General features: G+C 44.4%; 1 protein-coding gene across 1 annotated transcript in view; it reads left to right on the forward strand.

Annotated features, from left to right (window-relative positions):
* The window catches only part of F13A1 (coagulation factor XIII A chain), a 205,196-nt gene that overhangs the window by 139,059 nt on the left and 39,574 nt on the right, over positions 1-26,563 (forward strand). Inside the window, exons 10-11 of the mRNA XM_088471783.1 lie at positions 3,003-3,091; positions 22,798-22,951. Coding sequence (XP_088327909.1) covers positions 3,003-3,091; positions 22,798-22,951 — 243 coding nt within the window. The remainder of the gene's footprint in view (positions 1-3,002; positions 3,092-22,797; positions 22,952-26,563) is intronic.

Genomic DNA, 26,563 nt, shown 5'->3' on the forward strand with positions numbered 1-26,563 from the left:
AGATCCATTCACACAAGCATATTTATTAAACCACACGCAGAGAGTACCCAGTATTCTTGTTTAATCCAATTCAGTGAAACTGTTGCATACATAACACAAATATTATAAATTAAGAAAAAATATGGGCATTACAAATCTTGTAAGACGGTATCTGTGAGAGGTTGGGTAAGGGATGCTGGTTCTCGGGATCCCGGCGGTCAGAATCCTGACGCAGTACTTACCGTCGGGATGCCGGCATTCTAAGCACTGGCATCCTGACTGTCGGGATTATAACTACAACCCCCGGAGGATCATTAACTCCTTAAGTAAATTTGCTAGAGTGCAGTTACACCAAACCACAGGTTTTCATCTGACTCTATGGGGTAAATTTACTAAGATGGGAGTTCTATTTAATTAATGCACAATTATTTGCAGTTAGGTCTTCGGATTAAATCACTGTTTATGAATAACTCATTGGGGTAAATTTACTAACATGGGAGTTCTATTTAAAAGTAATGTTGCCCATAGTAACCAGTCAGATTCTACTTCTCATTTATCTAGCACCTTCTGCTATGGGCAACATCACTTTTAAATAGAACTCCCATCTTAGTAAATTGACCCCAATGAGTTATTCATAAACAGTGATTTACACTGAAGACCTAACTGCAAATAACTGCGCATTAATTAAAATTGTAATCCACAATTTTGGTTTTGGGACATGGGTACATACAAAAGGTGCAATGTATGCAGCTGCTGTTTTCAAAACCTGCATTTAAAACAACCAGAATAAAGGCAGATCTTTTAGACTAGATTCTGAAAGGCGAGATTGCTCAAAGTGCTGGCGGTGATGTGTGTGTTAAACAGCAGCCAATGAGAGTCAGATAGACTCTCATTGACTGCTGCAGCCGCAGTGCCCACTGCAAGAGCCGGCTCCCTTCCGGCTCCTGCAGTGGGTAATGGGAAATACGTCATAACGTCATGACGTCTCTCCCATAATGCAGAGCACGCCAGCCCGGGAGGATTGACGTGCGGATGGCAGTGGGAGCCGGATCGTGGATTCAGGTAAGTATTTTACTTTTATTTATTATTTAATGTCAGTGTGTAGGGGGGGACTACTACTGGGGGCACTGCTTCGGGGGGGCGGTGGAGACCACTACTGGGGGGGACACTATTACTAAGGGGGGGACACTATTACTAAGGAGGGGACTACTACTGGGGGCACTGCTTCTGGGGGGGATACTATTGGGGGCACTGCATTGGGGAGACCACTACTGGGGACTACTACAGGGGGGCACTGCTTCAAGGGGGACTCCTACTGGGGCCACTGTATAGGGGGGACTACTACTGTGGGTACTGCATTGGGTGGGACCACTAATGGGGACTACTACTGGGGGGACCATTAGTGGGGGGGACTACTACTGGGGGCACTGGGGGCACTGAATCAAGGGGGACTCCTACTGTGGCCACTATATAAAGGGCACTGTATAGGGGGGACTACTACTGATGGCACTGCATCAAGGGGGACTCCTACTGGGGCCACTACATAAAGGGCACTGTATAGGGGGGGCAACTACTGGGGGCACTGCATCAAGGGGGACTCCTACTGGGGCCACTATATAAAGGGCACTGTATAGGGCGGACTACTACTGGGGGCACTGCATTGGGGAGGACCACTACTGGGGACACTACTGGGTGGGGACTACTACTGGGGGCACTGCATGAAGGGGGACTCCTACTGGGGCACTATATAAGAGGCTTACTACTGGGGGCACTGCACAGGGGGAACCACTACAGGGGGCACTGAAAAGGGAGAACCACTACAGGGGGCACTCCATAGGGGGGATAACTACTGGGGGCCTGCATAAGGGGGGATCACCCCTGGGGGCACTGTATAAAGGGCACTGCATATGGGGGATCACTACTGGGGGGCTGCATATGGGAGATCATGACTGGGGGACTACTACAGAGGGAACTGTGTAAGAGGCACTGAATATAGGGGATCACTACTGGGGGCCTGTATAAGGGGAGCTAATCGGGGGCTGCATAAGGGGGACCACTACTGGGGGCCTGCATAAGAGGGAACACTACTGGGGGCATTGTATACTACGGGTACTATATAAGGGGTACTACTGGGGGCCTGCATAAGGGGGACCACTACTAGGGGCACTGCATAGGGGGGACTGTATAAGAGGCACTGCATTAAGGTGCAAATGGAAAGAAATGTTCCCAGTGACAAGAAAGGGGTGTGTGTCATGTTGTTTTTCAGTGGCCACGCCCCTTGTGACCACACCCATTTTTCACCGAGCGCACATGGGGGGGGCTCCTTTTTCAAATTTGCCCTGTGCTCCAAATACCCTAGTTACGCCACTGATATAGAAGTGTCGGATATCAAATGAATCCGTACAGTCTCAGTTAGTAGCATCGCTTTGATGCATTTTGTTGGCTTAAAGATGCAAAAAAAAGCTCAAAGCAAGCCGAGTTCTGGTGCGTACACATGGAATGGTATGATCTATGAGCAATATCATTCAGTGTTGCCCCTTCACCTGCCAGGCTCAATGTCGTTCCCGACACTGAGCATACCTACTGAACGATATCGTTAACGATATTGTTCAGTTATGTCACCGGCTGCATCCCCGAACATGCAGGGCCTGACGATATCATCAGGTCGGCCTGCATGTTCGGGCAATGAAAGACATCATTAACGAGCCGCATGAGCGCGCATCATTAACAATGTCTTGCATACACACGGAACGATATTGAACGGTATGAACGATAACGATATCATTATGGTTCATATCGTTCACAATATTGTTCCGTGTGTATGCACCTTAAGACGGGACCTGGCACGCCAAGAAGGGCTGTTTGGTCCAACTGCACAACTTTAGCAATAGTGTATGAGGACATATCTCTATAGTATGCAAACATCAATAACAGTAGGCAAACTGTGCAATACTGAAAAATAAGCTCTTAGCTAGTGTGCAAATTCATCCTCAGATAAACTGTAATACTGACCATCTTTTCAGGTATGTATAGATGCGGCCCTGCATCTGTTCAAGCCATTAAGCACGGCCATGTCTGCTTCCAGTTTGATACACCCTTCCTATTCTCTGAGGTATGATTTACTTTAATCTCATCATAAATGTAATATCTCCTACTAAATCCACAATGCTAAGCCAAAGCTATTTGCATGGTACTCTTTCATTTCTATCATCCACATCTAGTAGGTCTTCAATTAACTTTGCTGTTGAGAAATGTGAATAAATGCCTCTATCATGTCATACATTAAATCTGCCTTTGTGTATACATAACATGCATATAATGTAAAAAGTAAGTCAAGTATTCAGAAAAGACGATAGTGAGTGTATACAATTTACATTATTTTACCTTGGAGAAGTCTGCAGTACAAAGTTGTTCCTGCTTCACGTTACATAACCTTTATTTGGTTTAAACTGACTTCTATAAATATTAACACAATTTAAGCATTATTGTTTGAAACAGTACCACTGTATTGCTTCCAAATGCACATTGCCATGTCTATGGCTGATACCAGAAAACAGTATTACACCGACGCCACTCAGACCTTGCACATTTAAGTCACAGTTACATGGTGAAATTGTGATTCAATTACTTTTGAATTATTCTGCTAATATCTTGAAAAAGGTCCTTATAGGCACAAAATGTTGATTATGACAGTTTTATTCCTGTGATGATCTTCTGTGGTAATAAATCTTTAAACCTGTTAGCAACAAGCATGGTGAGTACCCTCATTTCTAGGGATGTGCGCCGGACCATTTTTGCTGGATTTGGATTTGGTTCTGATACATCATCCGGCTTTGGATTTGCCAAACCTGCCATGACTGGTTTTGGATTTGGATTTGGATTTTTTTTACAAAAATGTACAAAAAAAGCTAAAATCACATCATTTGGGCTTTATTTTGTTCCTAGAGTATTATTAAATCCAATAACATTAATTTACAGTCATTTACAGTCAATTTAGACCACCTCACAGCTCACTATTTTGTTTTCACCATTATTGGCCAAAGGCTGCAGTGAGCTGGCTGGTTACTAAGCGACAGAGCAGCGGCACAGACACCGCAGTTTAAAGTACATCTTTGAAACATTGCCACTCACTGCTACTCACTACTGAGTCACAGTACTTGTATGTTATGGAGACACAGAGGGCAAAGGCCCAAGGAGTCACAGTGCTTGTATATGCAGTCACAGTGCTTGTATATGCAGAGGGCTATGGCCCAAGGAGTCACGGTGTTGTATACACAAAGGGATATTGCCCAAGGAGTCATGGTGCTTATACACACAGAGGGCTATTGCCCAAGGTGTCACAGTGCTTACACACACAGAGGGCTATTGCCCAAGGAGTCACAGTGCTTATACACACAGCGGGCTATTGCCCAAGGAGTCACAGTGCTTATACACAGAGATGGCTATTGCCCAAGGATTCACAGTGCTTATACACACAACGGACTATTGCCCAAGGAATTACAGTCCTTGTATACACAGAGGGCTATTGCCCAATGAGTCACAGTGCTTGTATACACAGAGGGCTATTGCTCAAGGAGTCACAGTGCTTGTATACACATAGGGCTATTGCCCAAGGAGTCATGCTTGTATATACAGAGGGCTACTGCCCAATGAGTCACAGTGCTTGTATACACAGAGGGCTATTGCTCAAGGAGTCACAGTGCTTGTATACACATAGGGCTATTGCCCAAGGAGTCACAGTGCTTGTATACACAGAGGGCTATTGCTCAAGGAGTCACAGTGCTTGTATACACAGAGGGCTATTGCCCAAGGAGTCATGCTTGTATATACAGAGGGCTACTGCCCAATGAGTCACAGTGCTTGTATACACAGAGGGCTATTGCTCAAGGAGTCACAGTGCTTGTATACACATAGGGCTATTGCCCAAGGAGTCACAGTGCTTGTATACACAGAGGGCTATTGCTCAAGGAGTCACAGTGCTTGTATACACAGAGGGCTATTGCCCAAGGAGTCATGCTTGTATATACAGAGGGCTACTGCCCAATGAGTCACAGTGCTTGTATACACAGAGGGCTATTGCTTAAGGAGTCACAGTGCTTGCATACACATAGGGCTATTGCCCTAGGAGTCACAGTGCTTGTATACACAGAGGGCTATTGCCCAAGGAGTCACAGTGCTTGTATACACAGAGGGCTACTGCACTGCCCAAAGAGTCACTTTAATTAGCAGAGCAGCACACAGGGGCTGCCTGCAACTTTTGGTCTGGGGGGCAGACACAAGTAAGTGGCCCGATTTCTCCACCAGCGCATTGCAATGGAGAAAAGACACATTATAATAGCCTAATTAGGTGTGCCTAATGTGGGTGTGCTTTAAATAATGTAGAGAGGTTTGCAGTGACAGCCAGATTAGGGAGCATCGCAGTGACTGCCATATAATGCAGAGAGGTTCGCAAGGACCATCAGATCAGGGAGTGTCGCAGTGACTGCCATATAATGCAGAGAGGTTCGCAAGGACCATCAGATCAGGGAGTGTCGCAGTGACTGCCATATAATGCAGAGAGGTTCACAAGGACCATCAGATCAGGGAGTGTCGCAGTGACTGCCATATAATGCAGAGAGGTTCGCAAGGACCATCAGATCAGGGAGTGTCGCAGTGACTGCCATATAATGCAGAGAGGTTCGCAAGGACCATCAGAGCGGGGAGCGTTGTAATGGCTGCCAGATAACGCAGTAATCACCAGATTATGCAGAAATCATCAGTGACCCACATATAACACAGGTATTCTGAGTATACAGTAGCCCTCACACACAATAATAATACCCCCCCACATTCACACACATTATTACATCACCCCCAGCACCGACAGTATTAAAACACCCCATCCCCCCAAAGATAAAAATAACTACAGCCCCCATTGCATAAGTATTCCAACACTCCCCCCTTCCCTCTCAAATGTCATGTAAACATGTACACCTCCACTGGCACTTACCTGCCTGGAAGGCTGCTCTGTTTCTGGTCCCTGAGGAGCTCCAGGGTACAGGAAGAGATGACACAGACAGGATAGACTAAAGAAAGGGTGGGGAGTAGGGGTGAGGGGGTGGGGTCTTCAGCAGGTACAGGAGGAGATAGATTAATATAGTCAGACAGGGTAAGAGAGGGGGCGGTGCCTCCCGGAGAGGGGGGCAGAGCCTTAGCCGGGGAGAGGAAGGAGCCCGGGGAAGGGACAGAGGACACAGAAGTAGGTGCACAGCCCCTGCAGCGGAGCGGCCTCGGAAGGAGTGCTGCTCAGTGTGCAGCCACAAGCTACATAGGGTGACAGACAGCCCGGTAACAGGCAGAGAATGCTGCCCAGCCGCTCTGATGCTGCTATAGTCGGAGCGACTGAGAGCACTTTCTGCCTGTCACCCGGCCGTCAGTCATGCCTGTGCACTAGAGATACCGGCCCTCACTGAGGCGAAAGTCTACCGGACCGGGGGGCATATGGCACCCTGCCCCCCAGCCCAGCCCGCCACTGGCAGCGCAGCATCAGCATGCAGTGTACCCCTCACAGTCACTTAACAGCACAGCCAGTAGCCACTAGTCTGGAGTCTGGACACAGCAAACTTCCTGTCAGAGCTCTGAGCAGCGTGCGTGCCGAGTGAGTCTGACTAACAAATGGCATCGAGTCCCAGCCGCACCTTATATAGAGGACGAACGTCATCCATGTCTTGCGAGAATCCAACGGTAGGAGGATGACGGTCGACCACGAAGTGGGATCCGAGTCAGGCGGGAACACCCAAGCCGTGGCTCAGGTGGACTCGGATCCCTTATGTTCGGAGCAGTTCGGATTCCACAGAATCCAATCAAAATCTAGATCAAATCAATATTTGGTGTGACCACCCTTTGCCTTCAAAACAGCATCAATGCTTCTAGGTACACTTGCACACAGTTTTTGAAGGAATTCAGCAGGGAGGTTGTTCCAAACATCTTGGAGAACTAACCACAGATCTGCTGTTGATGTAGGCTTGCTCAAATCTTTGTCACTTAATGTAATCCCAGACAGACTCAATGATGTAGAGATCAGGCCCATGTTTTAGTACATAGCTGGCCTTGTTTTCACATCGAAGGTATGGCTTTTTGGTTGCAATTCTTCCATGAAGACCACTTCTGGCCAGACTTCTCCGAACAGTAGATATATATATATATATATATATATATATATATATAAATTTATTTATTTTTTTTTTTTTGTGGTGAGAGGGATTGTCTCTCACCTGAATACCCACATTCTGGAGGAATCAGCTCCCTCCAAGGGAGGCTAGAGTGAAACCTGTACGTTCTGCATTGGCTGTGGTTGTGTGGAATTCCAGGTTTTCACATTTACAGACCCAGCTGGAATAATCACTGGAGCACAAGAAGGGTTTAAAATTCTCACACACCTGATGCTCATTGCCCTGACGCTGAGTAGCAGCCAGGAAGTAGCGACGCAGTGTTGTAGTGCCAGGGTCCAAGGGCTATGCTGGGAAAGCATGCCCAAATTGTGGCTGCAAGCCACTGCTGATCGATAAGCACAAGGAGTGCTGAGACTTTGATGTTTGTTTGTTTGTTTGTTTATTGTATGTTATGGACCTGTATGTGGGCAGGCCTAAACTCACATATGCTAAGGTGCAGTGTTTGCTGCTATTAAAAAAGCCACTGCTTTACCAAAATTACCTGCCTGTCTGGAATCTTCACTTCAACTACCCATGATACATTACAATATATATATATATATATATATATATATATATATATATATATATATATTAGGGGTGAGCGGGTTCGGATTTCTGAAATCCGAACCCCCCCGAGCCCCCCAGATCCGAGGCCGATCCGAGTCAGGCTCGACTTTTCCCGCCTGACTCGGATCTGAAATCGAGGCAAAACGTCATCATCCCGCCTTCCGAGTCTCGCGGGTTTTGGTTCCTATATAAGGTACCCGCGTCGGTGCCATTTTCTCACTCGGCTGTGGACAGTGAAGAGGGAGGGTGGGAGTTAGGGCTGGCTGGGCTGTGTAGTGTAGTGTAGTGTAGTGCAGAGTAGTGTTGTGCTGTGCTGTGCTGTGCTGCGCTGTGCTGCTGTTGTCCACTACTTCAAAGTCCATAGGGGCTGGCTGTGTTGTGCTGTGCTGCTGTTGTTAATAGGGGCTGTGTCCACTACTTCAAAGTCCATAGGGGCTGGCTGGACTGTGTTGTGCAGTCAGTTCTCCATAGGGGCTGTGTCCACTCCAAAGTCCTGTGCAGTGTCCCAGTCCTAAAGGGGTGCTGTAGTGTTGTCCAGGGGGTGCTCTGTCCATCAGGGGTGCTCCCCCAAGAGCTAAAAAAATTATATTTTTTGTGTTTGTGAATTGTGTGCGCAGTAGCCGCACGTGCATCAACAAAGTAGTGCCAAGCGTGCGCCTCTGTCATAAGTAAAGGGCCGGCTGGCTTGACCGTTAAAGGGTGCTGTAACTCCCAAAGTACACTCCAGTCCAAACCAAAAAAAAAATATTTTCTGTGTTTGTGAATTGTGTGCGCAGTAGCCGCACGTGCATCAACAAAGTAGTGCCAAGCGTGCGCCTCTGTCATAAGTAAAGGGCCGGCTGGCTTGACCGTTAAAGGGTGCTGTAACCCCCAAAGTACACTCCAGTCCAAACCAAAAAAAAAAATATTTTCTGTGTTTGTGTTTGTGTGCGCAGTAGCCGCACGTGCATCAACAAAGTAGTGCCAAGCGTGCGCCTGTGTCATAAGTGAAGGGCCGGCTGGCTTGACCATTAAAGGGTGCTGTAACCCCCAAAGTACACTCCAGTCGAAACCAAAAAAAAAAATATTTTCTGTTTGTGAATTGTGTGCGCAGTAGCCGCACGTGCATCAACAAAGTAGTGCCAAGCGTGCGCCTGTGTCATAAGTAAACGGCCAGCTGGACTGACCATTAAAGGGTGCTGTAACCCCCAAAGTACACTCCAAACCCAAAAAAAAATATTTTCTGTGTTTGTGAATTGTGGGCGCAGTAGCCGCACGTGCATCAACAAAGTAGTGCCAAGCGTGCGCCTGTGTCATAAGTAAAAGGCCGGCTGGCTTGACCGTTAAAGGGTGCTGTAACCCCCAAAGTACACTCCAGTCCAAACCAAAAAAAAAAATATTTTCTGTGTTTGTGTTTGTGTGCGCAGTAGCGGCACGTGCATCAACAAAGTAGTGCCAAGTGTGCGCCTGTGTCATAAGTAAAGGGCCAGCTGGCTTGACCGTTAAAGGGTGCTGTAACCCCCAAAGTACACTCCAAACCAAATAACAAAATATTTTTTCTGTGTTTGTGAATTGTGTGCACTGTGGCTGCACGTGCATCAACAAAGGAGCAGCGCCAAGCGTGCGCCTGTGTCCCATAAGTAAAGAGACGGCTGGCTCATTTCTTAAAGGGTGGTGTAACCCACAAAGTGCACTACTCTCCAGCAAAAATAAAAAAATATTTTCTGTGTTTGTGTGCGCTTTAGCCGCACGTATATATCAATATAACATAAATGGAGGACCAAACTTTCTCTGATAAAAATAAAATAGGGAAAGATCAAGAACCACTTCCTCCTAGTGCTGTTGCTGCTGCTGGGAGTTGTTCATCATCCCAGAGAGGAAGTAGGAACATCACTACTTTTACTAAACAATTGACCCTCCAACAGTCCCTAGCGATGAGGATGAAGTACGACAGCAGTCATCCTGAAGAAAACGTATAACTGAGGCCTTGACTGCTATGTTGGTGTTAGACGTGCGTCCGGTATCCGCCATTAGTGCAGTGGGATTTAGACAATTGAAGGAGGTAGTGTGTCCCCGGTTCCAAATCCCGTCTAGATTCCACCTGCATCCTCAAAGCAGCAGCGACAAGCGTGCGTCTGTCTGTTAAAGGGTGGTGACACCCTCAAAGTGTGCTACACAAACAATAAAAATATTGTTCTTTTTTTTTCGGTCTTTGTGAAATGTGTGGGCTGTAGCCGCACCTGCATCCTTAAAGCAGCAGTGACAAGCGTGCGTCTGTCTGTTAAAGGGTGGTGACACCCTCAAAGTGTGCTACACAAACAATAAAAATATTGTTCTTTTTTTTTCTGTCTTTGTGAAATGTGTGGGCTGTAGCCGCACCTGCATCCTTAAAACAGCAGCGACAAGCGTGCGTCTGTCTGTTAAAGGGAGGTGACACCCTCAAAGTGTGCTACACAAACAATAAAAATATTGTTCTTTTTTTTTCTGTCTTTGTGAATTGTGTGGGCTGTAGCCGCACTTGCATCCTCAAAGCAGCAGCGACAAGCGTGCGTCTGTCTGTTAAAGGGTGGTGACACCCTCAAAGTGTGCTACACAAACAATAAAAATATTGTTCTTTTTTTTCTGTCTTTGTGAATTGTGTGGGCTGTAGCCGCACTTGCATCCTCAAAGCAGCAGCGACAAGCGTGCGTCTGTCTGTTAAAGGGTGGTGACACCCTCAAAGTGTGCTACACAAACAATAAAAATATTGTTCTTTTTTTTTCTGTCTTTGTGAATTGTGTGGGCTGTAGCAGCACTTCCATCCTCAAAGCTGCAGCGACAAGCGTGCGTCTGTCTGTTAAAGGGTGGTGTAACTCTCAAAGTGCTCCAAAAAATAAAAAACTATTTTTTTAATGTGTTTGTGACTTGTGTGCGATGTAGCCGCACTTGCATCCTCAAAGCAGCAGCGACAAGCGTGAGTCTGTCTGTTAAAGGGTGGTGTAACCCTCAAAGTGCGCTCCACAAACAATAAAAATATTCTTCTTTTTTTTTCTGTCTTTGTGAATTGTGTGGGCTGTAGCCGCACTTGCATCCTCAAAGCAGCAACGACAAGTGTGCGTCTGTCTGTTAAAGGATTACATCGGTGACAGCATCCAAGTAGGCATGTCAGACAGTCCGTACCTGTACTGGCAGGAAAAAGAGGCAATTTGGAGGCCCCTGTACAAGCTGGCTCTATTTTACCTGAGTTGCCCGCCCTCCAGTGTGTACTCCGAAAGAGTGTTTAGTGCAGCCGGGAACCTTGTCAGCGAAAGGCGTAGGAGGTTGCTTCCACAGAATGTGGAGAAGATTATGTTCATAAAATGAATTATCAACTCTTCCAGGGAGACCAGCCTCCAGAAGGTACAGAGGGACCTGTGGTGGTGGATTCAAGTGGGGACGAATTCATACTCTGTGAGGATGAGGATGTACACACTGAAGAGGGTGAGGAATCGGTGGATGAGGAGGATGAGGATGACATCTTGCCTCCGTAGAGCCAGTTTGTGCAGGGACACATTAATTGCCAGCTTGTTTTGTGGGGGCCCAAACGAACCAATCATTTCAGCCACAGTTGTGTGGCAGACCCTGGCGCTGAAATGATTGGTTTGTTAAAGTGTGCATGTCCTGTTTATACAACATAAGGGTGGGTGGGAGGGCCCAAGGACAATTCCATCTTGCACCTCTTTTTTTTCTTTGCATTATGTACAGTTTGGGGCCTAGTTTTTCAAACTGCCATCCTGTCTGCCACTGCAGTTTCATGCCTAGATGGGTCACGTGTTTGTGCCGCCCACTCGTGTCGCTTAGCATAGTCATCCAGCTACCTCGGTGCAACCTTTTGGACATAAAAACACTATTGTGAGGTGTGAGGTGTTCAGAATAGACTGGAAATGAGTGGAAATTAAGGTTATTGAGGTTAATAATAGCATAGGAGCAGAAAAACCTACAAATTCTGTGATTTTAGCTGTTTTTATGCTTTTTTTCAAAAAAATACAGATCCAAAACACAAAACCAAGAACCCAAAACACGGAAGGGTGGTTTTGGCAAAACCAATCCAGATCCAAAACACGAAGAAAGATCCAGATCCAAAACCAAAACACAAAACACGAAAAGTGGCCGGTGCACACCCCTAATATATATATATATATATATATATACATATATATATATATATATATTAGGGGTGTGCACCGGCCACTTTTCGTGTTTTGTGTTTTGGTTTTGGATCTGGATCTTTCTTCGTGTTTTGGATCTGGATTGGTTTTGCCAAAACCACCCTTCCGTGTTTTGGGTTCTGGGTTTTGTGTTTTGGATCTGTATTTTTTTTTTAAAAAGCATAAAAACAGCTAAAATCACAGAATTTGTTGGTTTCTCTGCTCCTATGCTATTATTAACCTCAATAACCTTAATTTCCACTCATTTCCAGTCTATTCTGAACACCTCACACCTCACAATAGTGTTTTCATGTCCAAAAGGTTGCACCGAGGTAGCTGGATGACTATGCTAAGCGACACGAGTGGGCGGCACAAACACGTGACCCATCTAGGAGTGACACTGCAGTGGCAGACAGGATGGCAGTTAGAAAAACTAGGCCCCAAACTGTACATAATGCAAAGAAAAAAAAGAAGTGCAAGATGGAATTGTCCTTGGGCCCTCCCACCCACCCTTATGTTGTATAAACAGGACATGCACACTTTAACAAATCAATCATTTCAGCGCCAGGGTCTGCCACACAACTGTGGCTGAAATGATTGGTTCGTTTGGGCCCCCACAAAACAAGCTGGCAATTAATGTGTCCCTGCACAAACTGGCTCTACGGAGGCAAGATGTCATCCTCATCCTCCTCATCCACCGATTCCTCACCCTCTTCAGTGTGTACATCCTCATCCTCACAAAGTATTAACTCGTCCCCACTTGAATCCACCACCACAGGTCCCTCTGTACCTTCTGGAGGCTGGTCTCCCTGGAAGAGCTGATAATTCATTTTGATGAACATCATCTTCTCCACATTCTGTGGAAGCAACCTCCTACGCCTTTCGCTGACAAGGTTCCCGGCTGCACTAAACACTCTTTCGGAGTACACACTGGAGGGGGGGCAACTCAGGTAAAATAGAGCCAGCTTGTACAGGGGCCTCCAAATTGCCTCTTTTTCCTGCCAGTACAGGTATGGACTGTCTGACATGCCTACTTGGATGCTGTCACCGATGTAATCCTCCACCATTCTGTCAATGGTGACAGTATCATATGCAGTGACAGTAGACATGTCAGAAATTGTTGCCAGGTCCTTCAGTCCGGACCAGATGTCCAAACTTGGTCCTGCCTGCCCTGCATCACCGCCAGCAGGTTGCTTAGGATACCTAAGTTTTTTCCTGGCAGCCCCAGTTGCGGGAGAAAATGAAGAAGGAGCCATTGACGTGTCACGTTCCGCTTCAGCTGACAGTGTGTTCACCAGCAGGTCTTTGCACCTCTGCAGGCTTGTGTCGGCCGGAAAGAGAGACACCACATAGGCTTTAAACCTAGGATCAAGCACGGTGGCCAAAATGTAGTGGTCTGATTTCAACAGATTGACCACCCTGGAATCCTGGCAAAGCGAATGAAGGGCTTCATCCACAAGTCCCACATGCCGAGCGGAATCGCTCCGTCTTAGCTCCTCCTTCACTTTCTCCAGCTGCTTCTGCAAAAGCCTGATGAGGGGAATGACCTGACTCAAGCTGGCTGTGTCTGAACTGACTTCACGTGTGGCAAGTTCGAAGGGCTGGAGAACCTTGCACAACACGGAAATCATTCTCCACTGCGCTTGAGTCAGGTGCATACCCCCTCCTTTGCCTATGTCATAGGTGGATGTATAGGCTTGTATGGCCTTTTGCTGCTCCTCCATCCTCTGAAGAATATAGAGGGTTGAGTTCCACCGCGTCACAACCTCTTGCTTCAGGTGATGGCGGGGCAGGTTCAAGAGTGTTTGCTGGCGCTCCAGTCTTCGGCACGCAGTCGCTGAATGGCGAAAGTGGCCAGAAATTTTTCGGGCCACCCAAAGCGTCTCCTGCACGCCCCTGTCGCTTTTCAGAAAATTCTGCACCACCAAGTTTATTGTGTGAGCAAAACATGGGACGTGCTGGAATTTGCCCAGATGTAATGCCCGCACAATATTGGTGGCGTTGTCAGATATCACAAATCCCCAGGAGAGTCTAAGTGGGGTAAGCCACTGGGCGATGATTTCCCTCAGTTTCTCTAAGAGGTTGTCGGCGGTGTGCCTCTTACTGAAACCGGTGATACACAGCGTAGCCTGCCTTGTAACGAGCTGGCGTTTCTGAGATGCTGCTACTGGTGACGCTGCTGCTGTTGCTGCGTAAGGTGATACATCTACCCAGTGGGCTGTCACAGTCATATAGTCCTTAGTCTGCCCTGTTCCACTTGTCCACATGTCCGTGGTTAAGTGGACATTGTGTACAGCGGCATTTTTCAGGACACTGAGGACACTTTTTCTGACGTTTCTGTACAGTCTCGGTATCGCCTGCCTAGTGAAGTGGAATCTAGACGGGATTTGGAACCGGGGACACACTACCTCCATCAATTGTCTAAATCCCACTGCACTAATGGCGGATACCGGACGCACGTCTAACACCAATATAGCAGTCAAGGCCTCAGTTATACGTTTTGCTTCAGGATGACTGCTGTCGTACTTCATCCTCCTCGCTAAGGACTGTTGGAGGGTCAATTGTTTAGTAAAAGTAGTGGTGTTCCTACTTCCTCTCTGGGATGATGAACGACTCCCAGCAGCAGCAACAGCAGCAGCGGCAGCAGTAGGCGTAGCAATGCAGGATCCTCCAGAGGAATCCCGGATAGGAGAGTCAGTCATGCCAGTGACATGGCCTGCAGGACTACTTCCGATCCTGACTAAGGAGGAAATTGACGAGGAGGGAGTTGACGGTGTGGTTTGCAGGCGCTTGGATACAACAGGACAACGGGATTTAGGTGTCCCTGGACTGCTTACGGTCTTAGCCAAAGTTTCTGAACTTGACAGTAACTTTTTATGAACGCGCTGCAGGTGCCGTATAAGGGAGGATGTTCCTAGGTGGTTGACGTCCCTACCCCTACTTATTTCACCTTTACATATGGTACATATGGCAAGACAGTTGTTGTCCGGATTTGGATAGAAATATTGCCAGACCAAAGAGGTGGAATGTTTGGTCTTCTGCCCAGGCATGACCGTGATGGGCTTTTTCATCCCACGGACAACAACTGTCTCCCCCGGAGCCTGATTTAAACAAACCACATCACCATCAGAATCCTCCTCGCCAACTTCCTCCTCAGCGCCAGCTACACCAGTATCCTCATCCTGTTGTACTTCAACAGTGACATCTTCAATTTGCATATCAGCAAGTGGACTGTGGGTGCTCCTTTCAGCACTTGCAGGGGGCGTGCAAATGGTGGAAAGAGCCACCTCTTCCCGTCCAGTGCTGGGAAGGTCAGGCATCGCAACCACCACCACACTTGGACTCTCCTTGGGGATTTGTGATATCTTCTTAGAAAGCACAGTTCTTCGCTGTGCTTTTGCCAGCTTAACTCTTTTGATTTTTTTAGTGGGAGGAGGGCTTCCATCGTCATGTGAAGCTGAACCACTAGTCATGAACATACTAGGGATCGACCTTAGCCGTTCCTTGCCACTCCGTGTCGTAAATGGCATATTGGCAAGTTTACGTTTCTCTTCAGCTGATTTAAATGTCTTTTTCAAGGTCATTTTCCTGAACTTTGCCATTTGGGATTGTATGTGCCCTCTACTATGACATTGGGCATCGGCCTTGGCAGACGACGTTGATGGCATGTTATCGTCTATGTCATGACTAGTGGCAGCAGCTTCAGCACTAGGAGGAAGTGGTTCTTGATCTTTCTCTATTTTATTTTTATCGGAGAAAGTTTGGTCCTCCATTTATGTTATATCGATTTGATATATACGTGCGGCTAAACACAGAAAATAATTTTTTTTTTGGTTTGGACTGGAGTGTACTTTGGGGGTTACAGCACCCTTTAACGGTCAAGCCAGCCGGCCCTTTACTTATGACACAGGCGCACACTTGGCACTACTTTGTTGATGCACGTGCGGCTACTGCGCACACAATTCACAAACACAGAAAATAATTTTTTTTTGGTTTGGACTGGAGTGTACTTTGGGGGTTACAGCACCCTTTAACGGTCAAGCCAGCCGGCCCTTTACTTATGACACAGGCGCACGCTTGGCACTACTTTGTTGATGCACGTGCGGCTACTGCGCCCACAATTCACAAACACAGAAAATAATTTTTTTTTTGGTTTGGACTGGAGTGTACTTTGGGGGTTACAGCACCCTTTAACGGTCAAGCCAGCCGGCCCTTTACTTATGACACAGGCGCACGCTTGGCACTACTTTGTTGATGCACGTGCGGCTACTGCGCACACAATTCACAAACACAGAAAATAATTTTTTTTTGGTTTGGACTGGAGTGTACTTTCGGGGGTTACAGCACCCTTTAACGGTCAAGCCAGCCGGCCCTTTACTTATGACACAGGCGCACGCTTGGCACTACTTTGTTGATGCACGTGCGGCTACTGCGCACACAATTCACAAACACAGAAAATAATTTTTTTTTTGGTTTGGACTGGAGTGTACTTTCGGGGGTTACAGCACCCTTAACGGTCAAGCCAGCCGGCCCTTTACTTATGACACAGGTGCACGCTTGGCACTACTTTGTTGATGCACGTGCGGCTACTGCGCACACAATTCACAAACACAGAAAATAATTTTTTTTTTGGTTTGGACTGGAGTGTACTTTCGGGGGTTACAGCACCCTTAATGGTCAAGCCAGCCGGCCCTTTACTTATGACACAGGCGCACGCTTGGCACTACTTTGTTGATGCACGTGCGGCTACTGCGCACACAATTCACAAACACAGAAAATAATTTTTTTTTTGGTTTGGACTGGAGTGTACTTTCGGGGGTTACAGCACCCTTAACGGTCAAGCCAGCCGGCCCTTTACTTATGACACAGGCGCACGTTTGGCACTACTTTGTTGATGCACGTGCGGCTACTGCGCACACAATTCACAAACACAGAAAATAATTTTTTTTTTGGTTTGGACTGGAGTGTACTTTGGGGGTTACAGCACCCTTTAACGGTCAAGCCAGCCGGCCCTTTACTTATGACACAGGCGCACGCTTGGCACTACTTTGTTGATGCACGTGCGGCTACTGCGCACACAATTCACAAACACAGAAAATAATTTTTTTTTTGGTTTGGACTGGAGTGTACTTTCGGGGGTTACAGCACCCTTAACGGTCAAGCCAGCCGGCCCTTTACTTATGACACAGGCGCACGCTTGGCACTACTTTGTTGATGCACGTGCGGCTACTGCGCACACAATTCACAAACACAGAAAATAATTTTTTTTTTGGTTTGGACTGGAGTGTACTTTCGGGGGTTACAGCACCCTTAACGGTCAAGCCAGCCGGCCCTTTACTTATGATACAGGCGCACGCTTGGCACTACTTTGTTGATGCACGTGCGGCTACTGCGCACACAATTCACAAACACAGAAAATAATTTTTTTTTTGGTTTGGACTGGAGTGTACTTTCGGGGGTTACAGCACCCTTAACGGTCAAGCCAGCCGGCCCTTTACTTATGACACAGGCGCACGCTTGGCACTACTTTGTTGATGCACGTGCGGCTACTGCGCACAATTCACAAACACAGAAAATAATTTTTTTTTTGGTTTGGACTGGAGTGTACTTTTGGGGGTTACAGCACCCTTAACGGTCAAGCCAGCCAGCCCTTTACTTATGACACAGGTGCACGTTTGCCACTACTTTGTTGATGCACGTGCGGCTACTGCGCACACAATTCACAAACACAGAAAATAATTTTTTTTTGGTTTGGACTGGAGTGTACTTTGGGGGTTACAGCACCCTTTAACGGTCAAGCCAGCCGGCCCTTTACTTATGACACAGGCGCACGCTTGGCACTACTTTGTTGATGCACGTGCGGCTACTGCACACACAATTCACAAACACAGAAAATAATTTTTTTTTTGGTTTGGACTGGAGTGTACTTTCGGGGGTTACAGCACCCTTAACGGTCAAGCCAGCCGGCCCTTTACTTATGACACAGGCGCACGCTTGGCACTACTTTGTTGATGCACGTGCGGCTACTGCGCACACAATTCACAAACACAGAAAATAATTTTTTTTTTGGTTTGGACTGGAGTGTACTTTCGGGGGTTACAGCACCCTTAACGGTCAAGCCAGCCGGCCCTTTACTTATGACACAGGCGCACGCTTGGCACTACTTTGTTGATGCACGTGCGGCTACTGCGCACACAATTCACAAACACAGAAAATATTTTTTTTTTTGGTTTGGACTGGAGTGTACTTTCGGGGGTTACAGCACCCTTAACGGTCAAGCCAGCCGGCCCTTTACTTATGACACAGGCGCACGCTTGGCACTACTTTGTTGATGCACGTGCGGCTACTGCGCACACAATTCACAAACACAGAAAATAATTTTTTTTTGGTTTGGACTGGAGTGTACTTTCGGGGGTTACAGCACCCTTTAACGGTCAAGCCAGCCGGCCCTTTACTTATGACACAGGCGCACGCTTGGCACTACTTTGTTGATGCACGTGCGGCTACTGCGCACACAATTCACAAACACAGAAAATATATTATTTTTTTAGCACTTGGGGGGAGCACCCCTGATGGACAGAGCACCCCCTGGACAACACTACAGCACTCCTTTAGGACTGGGACACTGCACAGGACTTTGGAGTGGACACAGCCCCTATGGAGAACTGACTGCACAACACAGTCCAGCCAGCCCCTATGGACTTTGAAGTAGTGGACACAGCCCCTATTAACAACAGCAGCACAGCACAACACAGCCAGCCCCTATGGACTTTGAAGTAGTGGACAACAGCAGCACTACACTACACTACACTACACAGCCCTAACTCCCACCCTCCCTCTTCACTGTCCACAGCCGAGTGAGAAAATGGCGCCGACGCGGGTACCTTATATAGGATCCAAAACCCGCGAGACTCGGAAGGCGGGATGATGACGTTTTGCCTCGATTTCAGATCCGAGTCAGGCGGGAAAAGTCGAGCCTGACTCGGATCGGACTCGGATCGGGGGGGCTCGGGGGGGTTCGGATTTCAGAAATCCGAACCCGCTCACCCCTAATATATATATATTGTTAAGGATAGTTATTTTGGATGAAGGCATGTACTTATATAGGTTATAAATTGCAGATTGGTCGAATTAGATTTTTATGAGATCTGATTGTATAAGATCTTATTGTATGCTGTTGTGATTCATAATATTACACAATTCCTTGGGCTTGTTCTGTTCTGTATTCCAATAGGATAACTTTGGTGACACTGCAGAAACCACCACACCGTGCGGTTATGGAATATCATTAATGAAGTTCTTATTTTAAATATACTTTAAGTATACTTATAATGTTACATAACTGTATATTGATGTTTAGTCTTATTTTAATCAGTATTTAATTTGTAGCATATTATAGGTAAATACTGCATCCCTGTTGTAAACACAAATGTAATATTATTGGTATAATGTTTTAGATCCAGTTTATATATAGTTAAACAATGTAATGTGCTTAACCTGAAACTGAAACTTCCCCCTCTCCAATGATACTGTGAGACAAAGGAATTCCAGAATGGGATAGTTTTGGCGTGACCCTCAGGCTAATGAAGATCCGACTGCTCACACACAAAGAAGAAAGAACTGACCTATCAGACGTATATACAGATCCCTGCCTGTATCCAATGATCTTATTCCCTAAGGACTATTTGAAAGTGAATTTATAAATTGTACTGCAGTGACCATTGGAAGTCAGTGCATTCAGAATTGAAGCCTTGTATTGGTGCCAATTGCGCTTGCGTATTGTAAGGGGCGGTACGCTATTTATTTCTGTTTGCAAATAAATCCTTTTGACTTTGGAACTCCAAGTGAGCTGAGCAGACTTTAAAATTATTTACCTTTCATAATATATATATATATATATGTATATACTTAATAAAAAGATCACCATGGTGGACATGTATGAACATTAACAGCTGTTTCCTATATGTTATTGAGCTCAGTAATAACAACCTGTGATAGATTTTTATGTCAGGCACTGGCTTTACACAACAGGCAGAAGATGAGCTGATGAAGGACTATGCAGAGATTTAAAATATTGGTCCCCTAATAAAAGTTAACTGTCTTACCTCCCCCACAGCATGTCAACTTTTATCATCACCTTTATTAATAGCATTTAATTTGTACAGTACCTGAAGGAATATTTTTGGATGTCAATCAACCTATATAATTAATTGTTAGTAAGTGATGCCAGCCTAGCAGTCTTTATATACATTGGCACTGATGAAGTAAGCCTGCATTCTCTGTATATAGGAGTTGTGACCCATATAGAGATGCTAGCATTAGATCATGCGTGTTAGTTGTTAGTAAGTGATGCCAGCCTAGCTGTCTTTATATACATTGGCGCTGATGAAGTAAGCCTGCATTCTCTATATATAGGAGTTGTGACCCATATGAGATGCTAGCATTAGATCATGCATGTACAGAGGCTGGAAGACTTACAGCTGCCAGCCTATATCCCCAGGTAACTGAGCATAGCTCAACTGCACCAACAAAGTTTTCATAGTTCTCACTGGAACCATTTAAAATGCATTTTAAGGTGTTAATTCACTCATGATAGTTAAATTGAAGGAAGTTAGTCTTCCAAGTAAGTCCCCACTAATTACTCATATACTCTTCCACTTTTACTTGTGCTATTTTCACAAATGACTACTCTAATCCTTCTTACCATTTATTAACACAAAACCCTTGTTGTTCACTCTTGTAGTCACACACATAATTGCTGTAGGTAACCCACAATGCACTACACACACACATACTTTGAATCATTTACACTTTAACAAATTATTATAAATTGACTTCACCAGGTGAATACACCACTCTTTGCTGTATGCCACTGAATCTTGAGTTTATTCCTTTGTTGCAGTAGTCAGTCAGGGCATGCATCTCTCTGCCTTTGTGTTGCTCTGTTCCTTTATTAGTGTTCTCTATGTGGGCTTAATGCAAAGGTGGACACATTTTACAGAAAAAAACGCAGACATAAAATATGTCCGAATAGAAGAACAATTGGTGTGCATGTTGATTTATATGTATCTTGACACGTAAGCAAAATTATCATATAACCACAGCACACAGCACATTAAGCTGGAGAAGGTAATCTGCATTCAGCCAATAATAAATCACCACCACTACTGCACATGCACAACCTCTGGCCCAATGCACCTACTGTGCACACTATTACCATACCACGTATCTTCTTCCTCTGGAGAGTTATGACCTGCCCATGGGTTTCTCTGGAGGGAGACTACCACAGATACCCAACAACTGCCACATATTTGTACAGTGGTTCCACAAGCCACTGCGTCACCACCATTGGCTGCACTGTGTATTCCACCACCACCTACTGTGCATTAACCCACTCCTGGCTGGATCTGTCTCATACTGCATCTTCCTGCATTATACTGCATTAACCCTGTGTTGTCTCACATCCTGCCTTTCTACCTGGCTAATAAACCAATCCTTGGTTAATCCCTTTAATGTGTGGACTGACCTCTATCACACGCCAGCATCACTATCAACATAGGTTCTGCTAACAGCATCTGTGTACAGATCTGACTCAGTCACACTTACACACGCTTACTGTGCCTGGCCTGCGCTTGATTACCTCTTCCCTCCCCCAGTCTGCCTTTCTACTTAGTCAGAAGGAATTTGCATATGGGCAATGATTTTTTGTGCATACTGTATGTACATTACATATAAAGTATATTTTACACCAAAAAAATACATGTAAGTCCAGCTATACATGAGCCCTGTGTGTCCTGTTACTTTATCAGTTTATTGCTAGTTAGTATAATCTTAGATTTGTGTATGGCATTTCTTATGCTGGGTATACACAGCCAGATAAAATGTCTGTCAGACCGACAGACATTTTATCTGGCAGCCTGCCAGCCGCAGATGTCGCCAGCATACACTGCGAGATTTCTCTCACAGTGTATAGCCCGACATCCGCACTCTGCCCCCGGGGGAGGAGACATTTCCCTGTTCCTTCCGTAGGAAGGAACACAGGAAATGTCTGTCTGTCGGCCGCGCTGGGCATACACTGCCCTATGCGGCCAACAGTTTACCGGGTAAATATCGCATCGGACGGGCATGCTGGACAATCCTGCATGCCCGACCGAGCAATATTTAACCCTCGGTCGCCCGCACACACGCTAGAATTATCGGGGCGATCCGCCGATATCAGGTGGATCGCCCCGATAATTGTAGCCTGTATGGCCAGCATAAGTGATGAGAGAGAATGTGTGTCTCTGTGAATCTCCAGGATAAAGAGAGAAAGACTAAACGTCTGTGCCTTGGCTTTTAAGACCATGCCGGCTTTTAAGACCATGCCCATGTTGTGGGCTATGTGTGTGCATTTTTCATAGCACACACATGACCACCTGTGACACATCAGCCCATGATCGATGATGTTATTACGCAATGCAATTGATATGCACTTGTTTGTGATATTGACTTAGTTCGAACTCTTGCACAGTCTTTAAACCAGTTGGGTCTGCTCATGCGCAAATGAAGAGTGTCTGCAGCCTCGCATGCGCAGTACTGAAAGTGGTGTTATTTTGCCATAGGAACCATCGATGGTAAAACTATTTACTATTGGGAGGAAAGCATTGATGGTTACTAGCCAGCAAATGTTGATGGACATCCCTAGTCTGAGAAGTATGCGACCATAACATGACAACATCATATAGCGTAGACTCAGATATCCAAGGTCTTATTATAACTTTTTATTTACATATTGGATTCTATAAGGAGGATTTGTTTGTGATAACTACTATTCTATCATTAAGAGAGCATTGCATGTTTTAAATCTATGAATTAACAGATATTAAAAAAACAGATTTGGGATGAATCACACCATGCTCGCTTTATTGTTACAGGTAAACAGTGACATTGTTTATTACAATGTAAAGAAAGATGGATCAAAAGTGATTCAGAATGTTGATAAAACTCACGTAGGACAAAGAATATTAACTAAAGAGATAGGCGGAGATGGACAACATGATATAACTGACCTCTACAAGTTTTCAGAAGGTAATGTGTTCTGCTGCGCTATGATGTACAGTTTGGTGTACATTTTAAAACTTACAGAAGTTTAAATAAAATGTATGGACATGTTCTTTGCAGCATGTGTGGGAGAGACTTCGGGATGACTTTGCACCTGTTAGTCAAACTCATATTCAATTTTAATTTAGCATGTCTTCTGTACAGTCTTAATAATTTAAGTTCTGATAAACATACACAGTGTGAATCTGGCTTACAGTAAGAAACCCAATTAAACAGAAGGCTTTTACTTTAATTAGATAAAGTTAAACTTATTTTTTACATCTCTTATGGCTCAAACCTCACGGTCCTCAGCCATTGTTTACACTGTATTACTACAGACCATTTGATTATACCATTTATGTTTTGCTTACTTTTATCTACTGTTTTTTTATTCTTTTATTTAACTCTGTTACACTATGGGGTATATTTACTAAAGTTTGGGTTTTTAGAAATGATGTTACCCATAGCAACCAATCAGATTCTACTTAACACTTATCTAGCACCTTCTAGAAGATAATAGCCAGAATCTGATTGGTTGCTATGGGCAACATCTCTTCTATCTCCACTTCTAACAACCTGCACTTTAGTAAATAAACCCCCATGAGTCAGTATCCTTGTACTAATGTTATTTGAAGGTTTAAGTAAATGTTGCATAAAATGAAAGACTAAATATGACTATGATAAATATGCATCCGTTTAATTAAGAAACTTATCAGCACTAAGATGGGATAGATAGAGATTATTTTTTTATTTACAGCATATTTATGGACTTTAAGGTTGAACTAATGATGACCACCAAAGTATTTTATACCAAATTATTCACAAATCTCCTTGTCTGATACCCTAAGATGATCATCTGATCTGATAAAAAGCCTGATCGCAGTTGCTTTTAGCTTTACAGTAATGCCCACTGCTAAGAAGAGCCTCCATGAACGGCTAAATGAAGGGTGCTTGAAATCAATTACAGTATGTTTGTTTGCTGTGCTGGTTATAAAGTATGTCCTTTGGGGAGCAAGATCTGCACATTCTACTGCACATACAGGCATAACACAGTTGCATCACTAACCCTGGCTGAATGCAGGGTATGGAATATAAGGCTGAGCAGGACAGTGTTCAAATTAAATCATTCAACGATGTTCATATTTGGTTTCTAATGCTAGAGGTCCACTATTCTCTTCAGCACAACAAAGGAAACCTTAAAATATGTACTGCCTTATGCATTTATAGACCCTAAATTTTTCTTCTATATTTTGTTTTCTATATTTTGTTACATATGGTGTTGAACTGTCTACTTGATTTCAATAGCTGACAATACTAGCAATGTGTAAGTGCTTTAGAATTAGTGTAGCCTGTTGCAGATCTGTATAGGGATAGGTGCAAATATATATCATGCATTTTCTACAAGCTGTACAATATGTTGGCTATCAAGAGGGCTAGCAGGTCCATAGCAGAGTTTTTCCTGCTGGTCTACTGCTGAAATTAGGGATCACTACAAAACAATTAAAATGGCTGTTATTACTTTGGTGTGGGAAACAAAAAGTCAACAATAAAAAGCTTGACAATAATTTGGTCGACCGCCAAAGGTCGACATGGAAAAAGATCAACATGGCAAAAGTTACACAGTACAGAAGGTCGACAACATATTTTATACAGGTACAAAAGGTCAACAGGTTAGAAAGGTCAACATGGAAATGGTGGATAGAGAAATGTTCGACACTTTCTTTTTCTAACCTTATTCTTTACCCTAACCCTCCCCTTGGTGCCTAACCCTCTGGGTGAGTGCCTAACCGTCTGGGTGAGTGTCTAACCCTAACTGTCCCTCCTCGTGCCTAACCCTCCGGTAAGTGCCTAACCCTAAAAATAAAAAAGTATGTGTCGACCATTGCTGTGTTGACTATTTCTATGTTGACCTTTTGAACCTGTCACCCTTTTGTACATATCGAGTTTCTATACTGTTGACTCTTTGTCATGTCGACTTTCTTGTGTCAACCAAATCATTGTAGACCTTTTCATTTTCAACCTTTTGTATGGAACCCTACATAATAACTTTGAAATATGATGAAATTCCATATGGCCATCTAATATTAAGTTATTGGGGTAAAATACAAGATGTGCATTTTGCGTAATATCAAATAATACAGTTCCCATAACACATTGCAGATGTTCCTATGAGGTATCTTTTAGTCAATTTCCCATCTTGTAGCACAACAATCACAGAGAGGAAGTTCTTGCCATCTTCCTTTTTGACAGGGGATATACTGTACCTCCCAGATCTTACACAAACTATATTTTTACAAATACATCAAGCAAATCATCAACGTATCTACAATGTATTATGAATTAAGACAAGCTATTGCAACATTTTTCCTCTGAGTCATAATGAAACGCTATCAGATAACTTCAGGATCATATACTGTAAACAATACAAATATAACATAACCTGTGTATAACACAGCACATTTCAACATGTAAAATAATACATATTAATCGCTCACAAAAGCAGTTTCCAGTTTAGCCACATTTCACAAAAAGAGTAGAAAATTAACAGTAGCTCTGGCTAAACTGGAAGCTGCCTTTGTATATCTACAATATCTGGTTGTGAATGGTATATAAACTATTCACAAGCAGATATTCTAGATATGGGACTTAGAATTACTTACAATATATGGTACATATAATTTATTTTTCGGCAACATGCACATGTTCAGATATAAATTTATACAGTACAAATATAAATGTTTATATTCTTTGACATGCATAACAGGATTATTGATTCTTACACTGTATATTCTCATTTAGATAATCTTCAACAACAATCTTACACATACAATATAAAATTTTAGCATAGATTGTACAATACTTTATAAAGTTTCATTACTCTGAATTCTTTGCCTGTTTTATGCGTGTGTGTAAGCACTTCTCATGTATGTGTGTAAGCACTTCTCATGTATGTGTGTTATGCATTTCCCAGGTTCCATTACAAATCCAATGGTAGTGACATTAGTGCAGTGATTTTCAAGTATATGTAGCTTGTTCCCAATACAGTTTGGTCACATTATAAGTTTATTGGTTTATTAACTTTAGAATGTAAGCTGTTACGAGCCCTCTTGTGCTTCTTTTTACTTATACTTTCATCTACTCCTTACTCCCCACTAGGGCACCTAACACCTGTTTGCTTATGCCCTGTTGCTTACTTGAGTGTTATTATCACTAATGCAGCAATGTGCATAAACCATGTCCTTGTCCTGCATTCTATTGTACTGTAAGTCGTTGTTTGTTTGTTCACTTATTTGTTTATGTACTTTGTACTTACGCTGCAGAACACTTGTGGTGCCATATAAAGGATTTTAATAATAATTATAATAATAATAATAATAATAATAATAATAATAATAATAATAATAGAGATGGGTCCGGTTCTCAGAGAATGAACAACAACCGAATTTAGGGGTTCTGAGTTGAACAGAGTACAAGTTAGGAATCACTTTGGGGTACCGAGTCGAACCGAGTCCCGGTTCAGATCTTCCTGCGGTTCAGAACTCCTGCTTAAAAACTGAACTCGGGTTTTGGATTGCATGCTAACAGGTCAAACTTATGTCA

This window comes from Taudactylus pleione, unplaced genomic scaffold (assembly GCF_031769625.1).
Source record: "Taudactylus pleione unplaced genomic scaffold, aTauple2 ptg000116l, whole genome shotgun sequence".
In the NCBI taxonomy this organism is placed as follows: domain Eukaryota; kingdom Metazoa; phylum Chordata; class Amphibia; order Anura; family Myobatrachidae; genus Taudactylus; species Taudactylus pleione.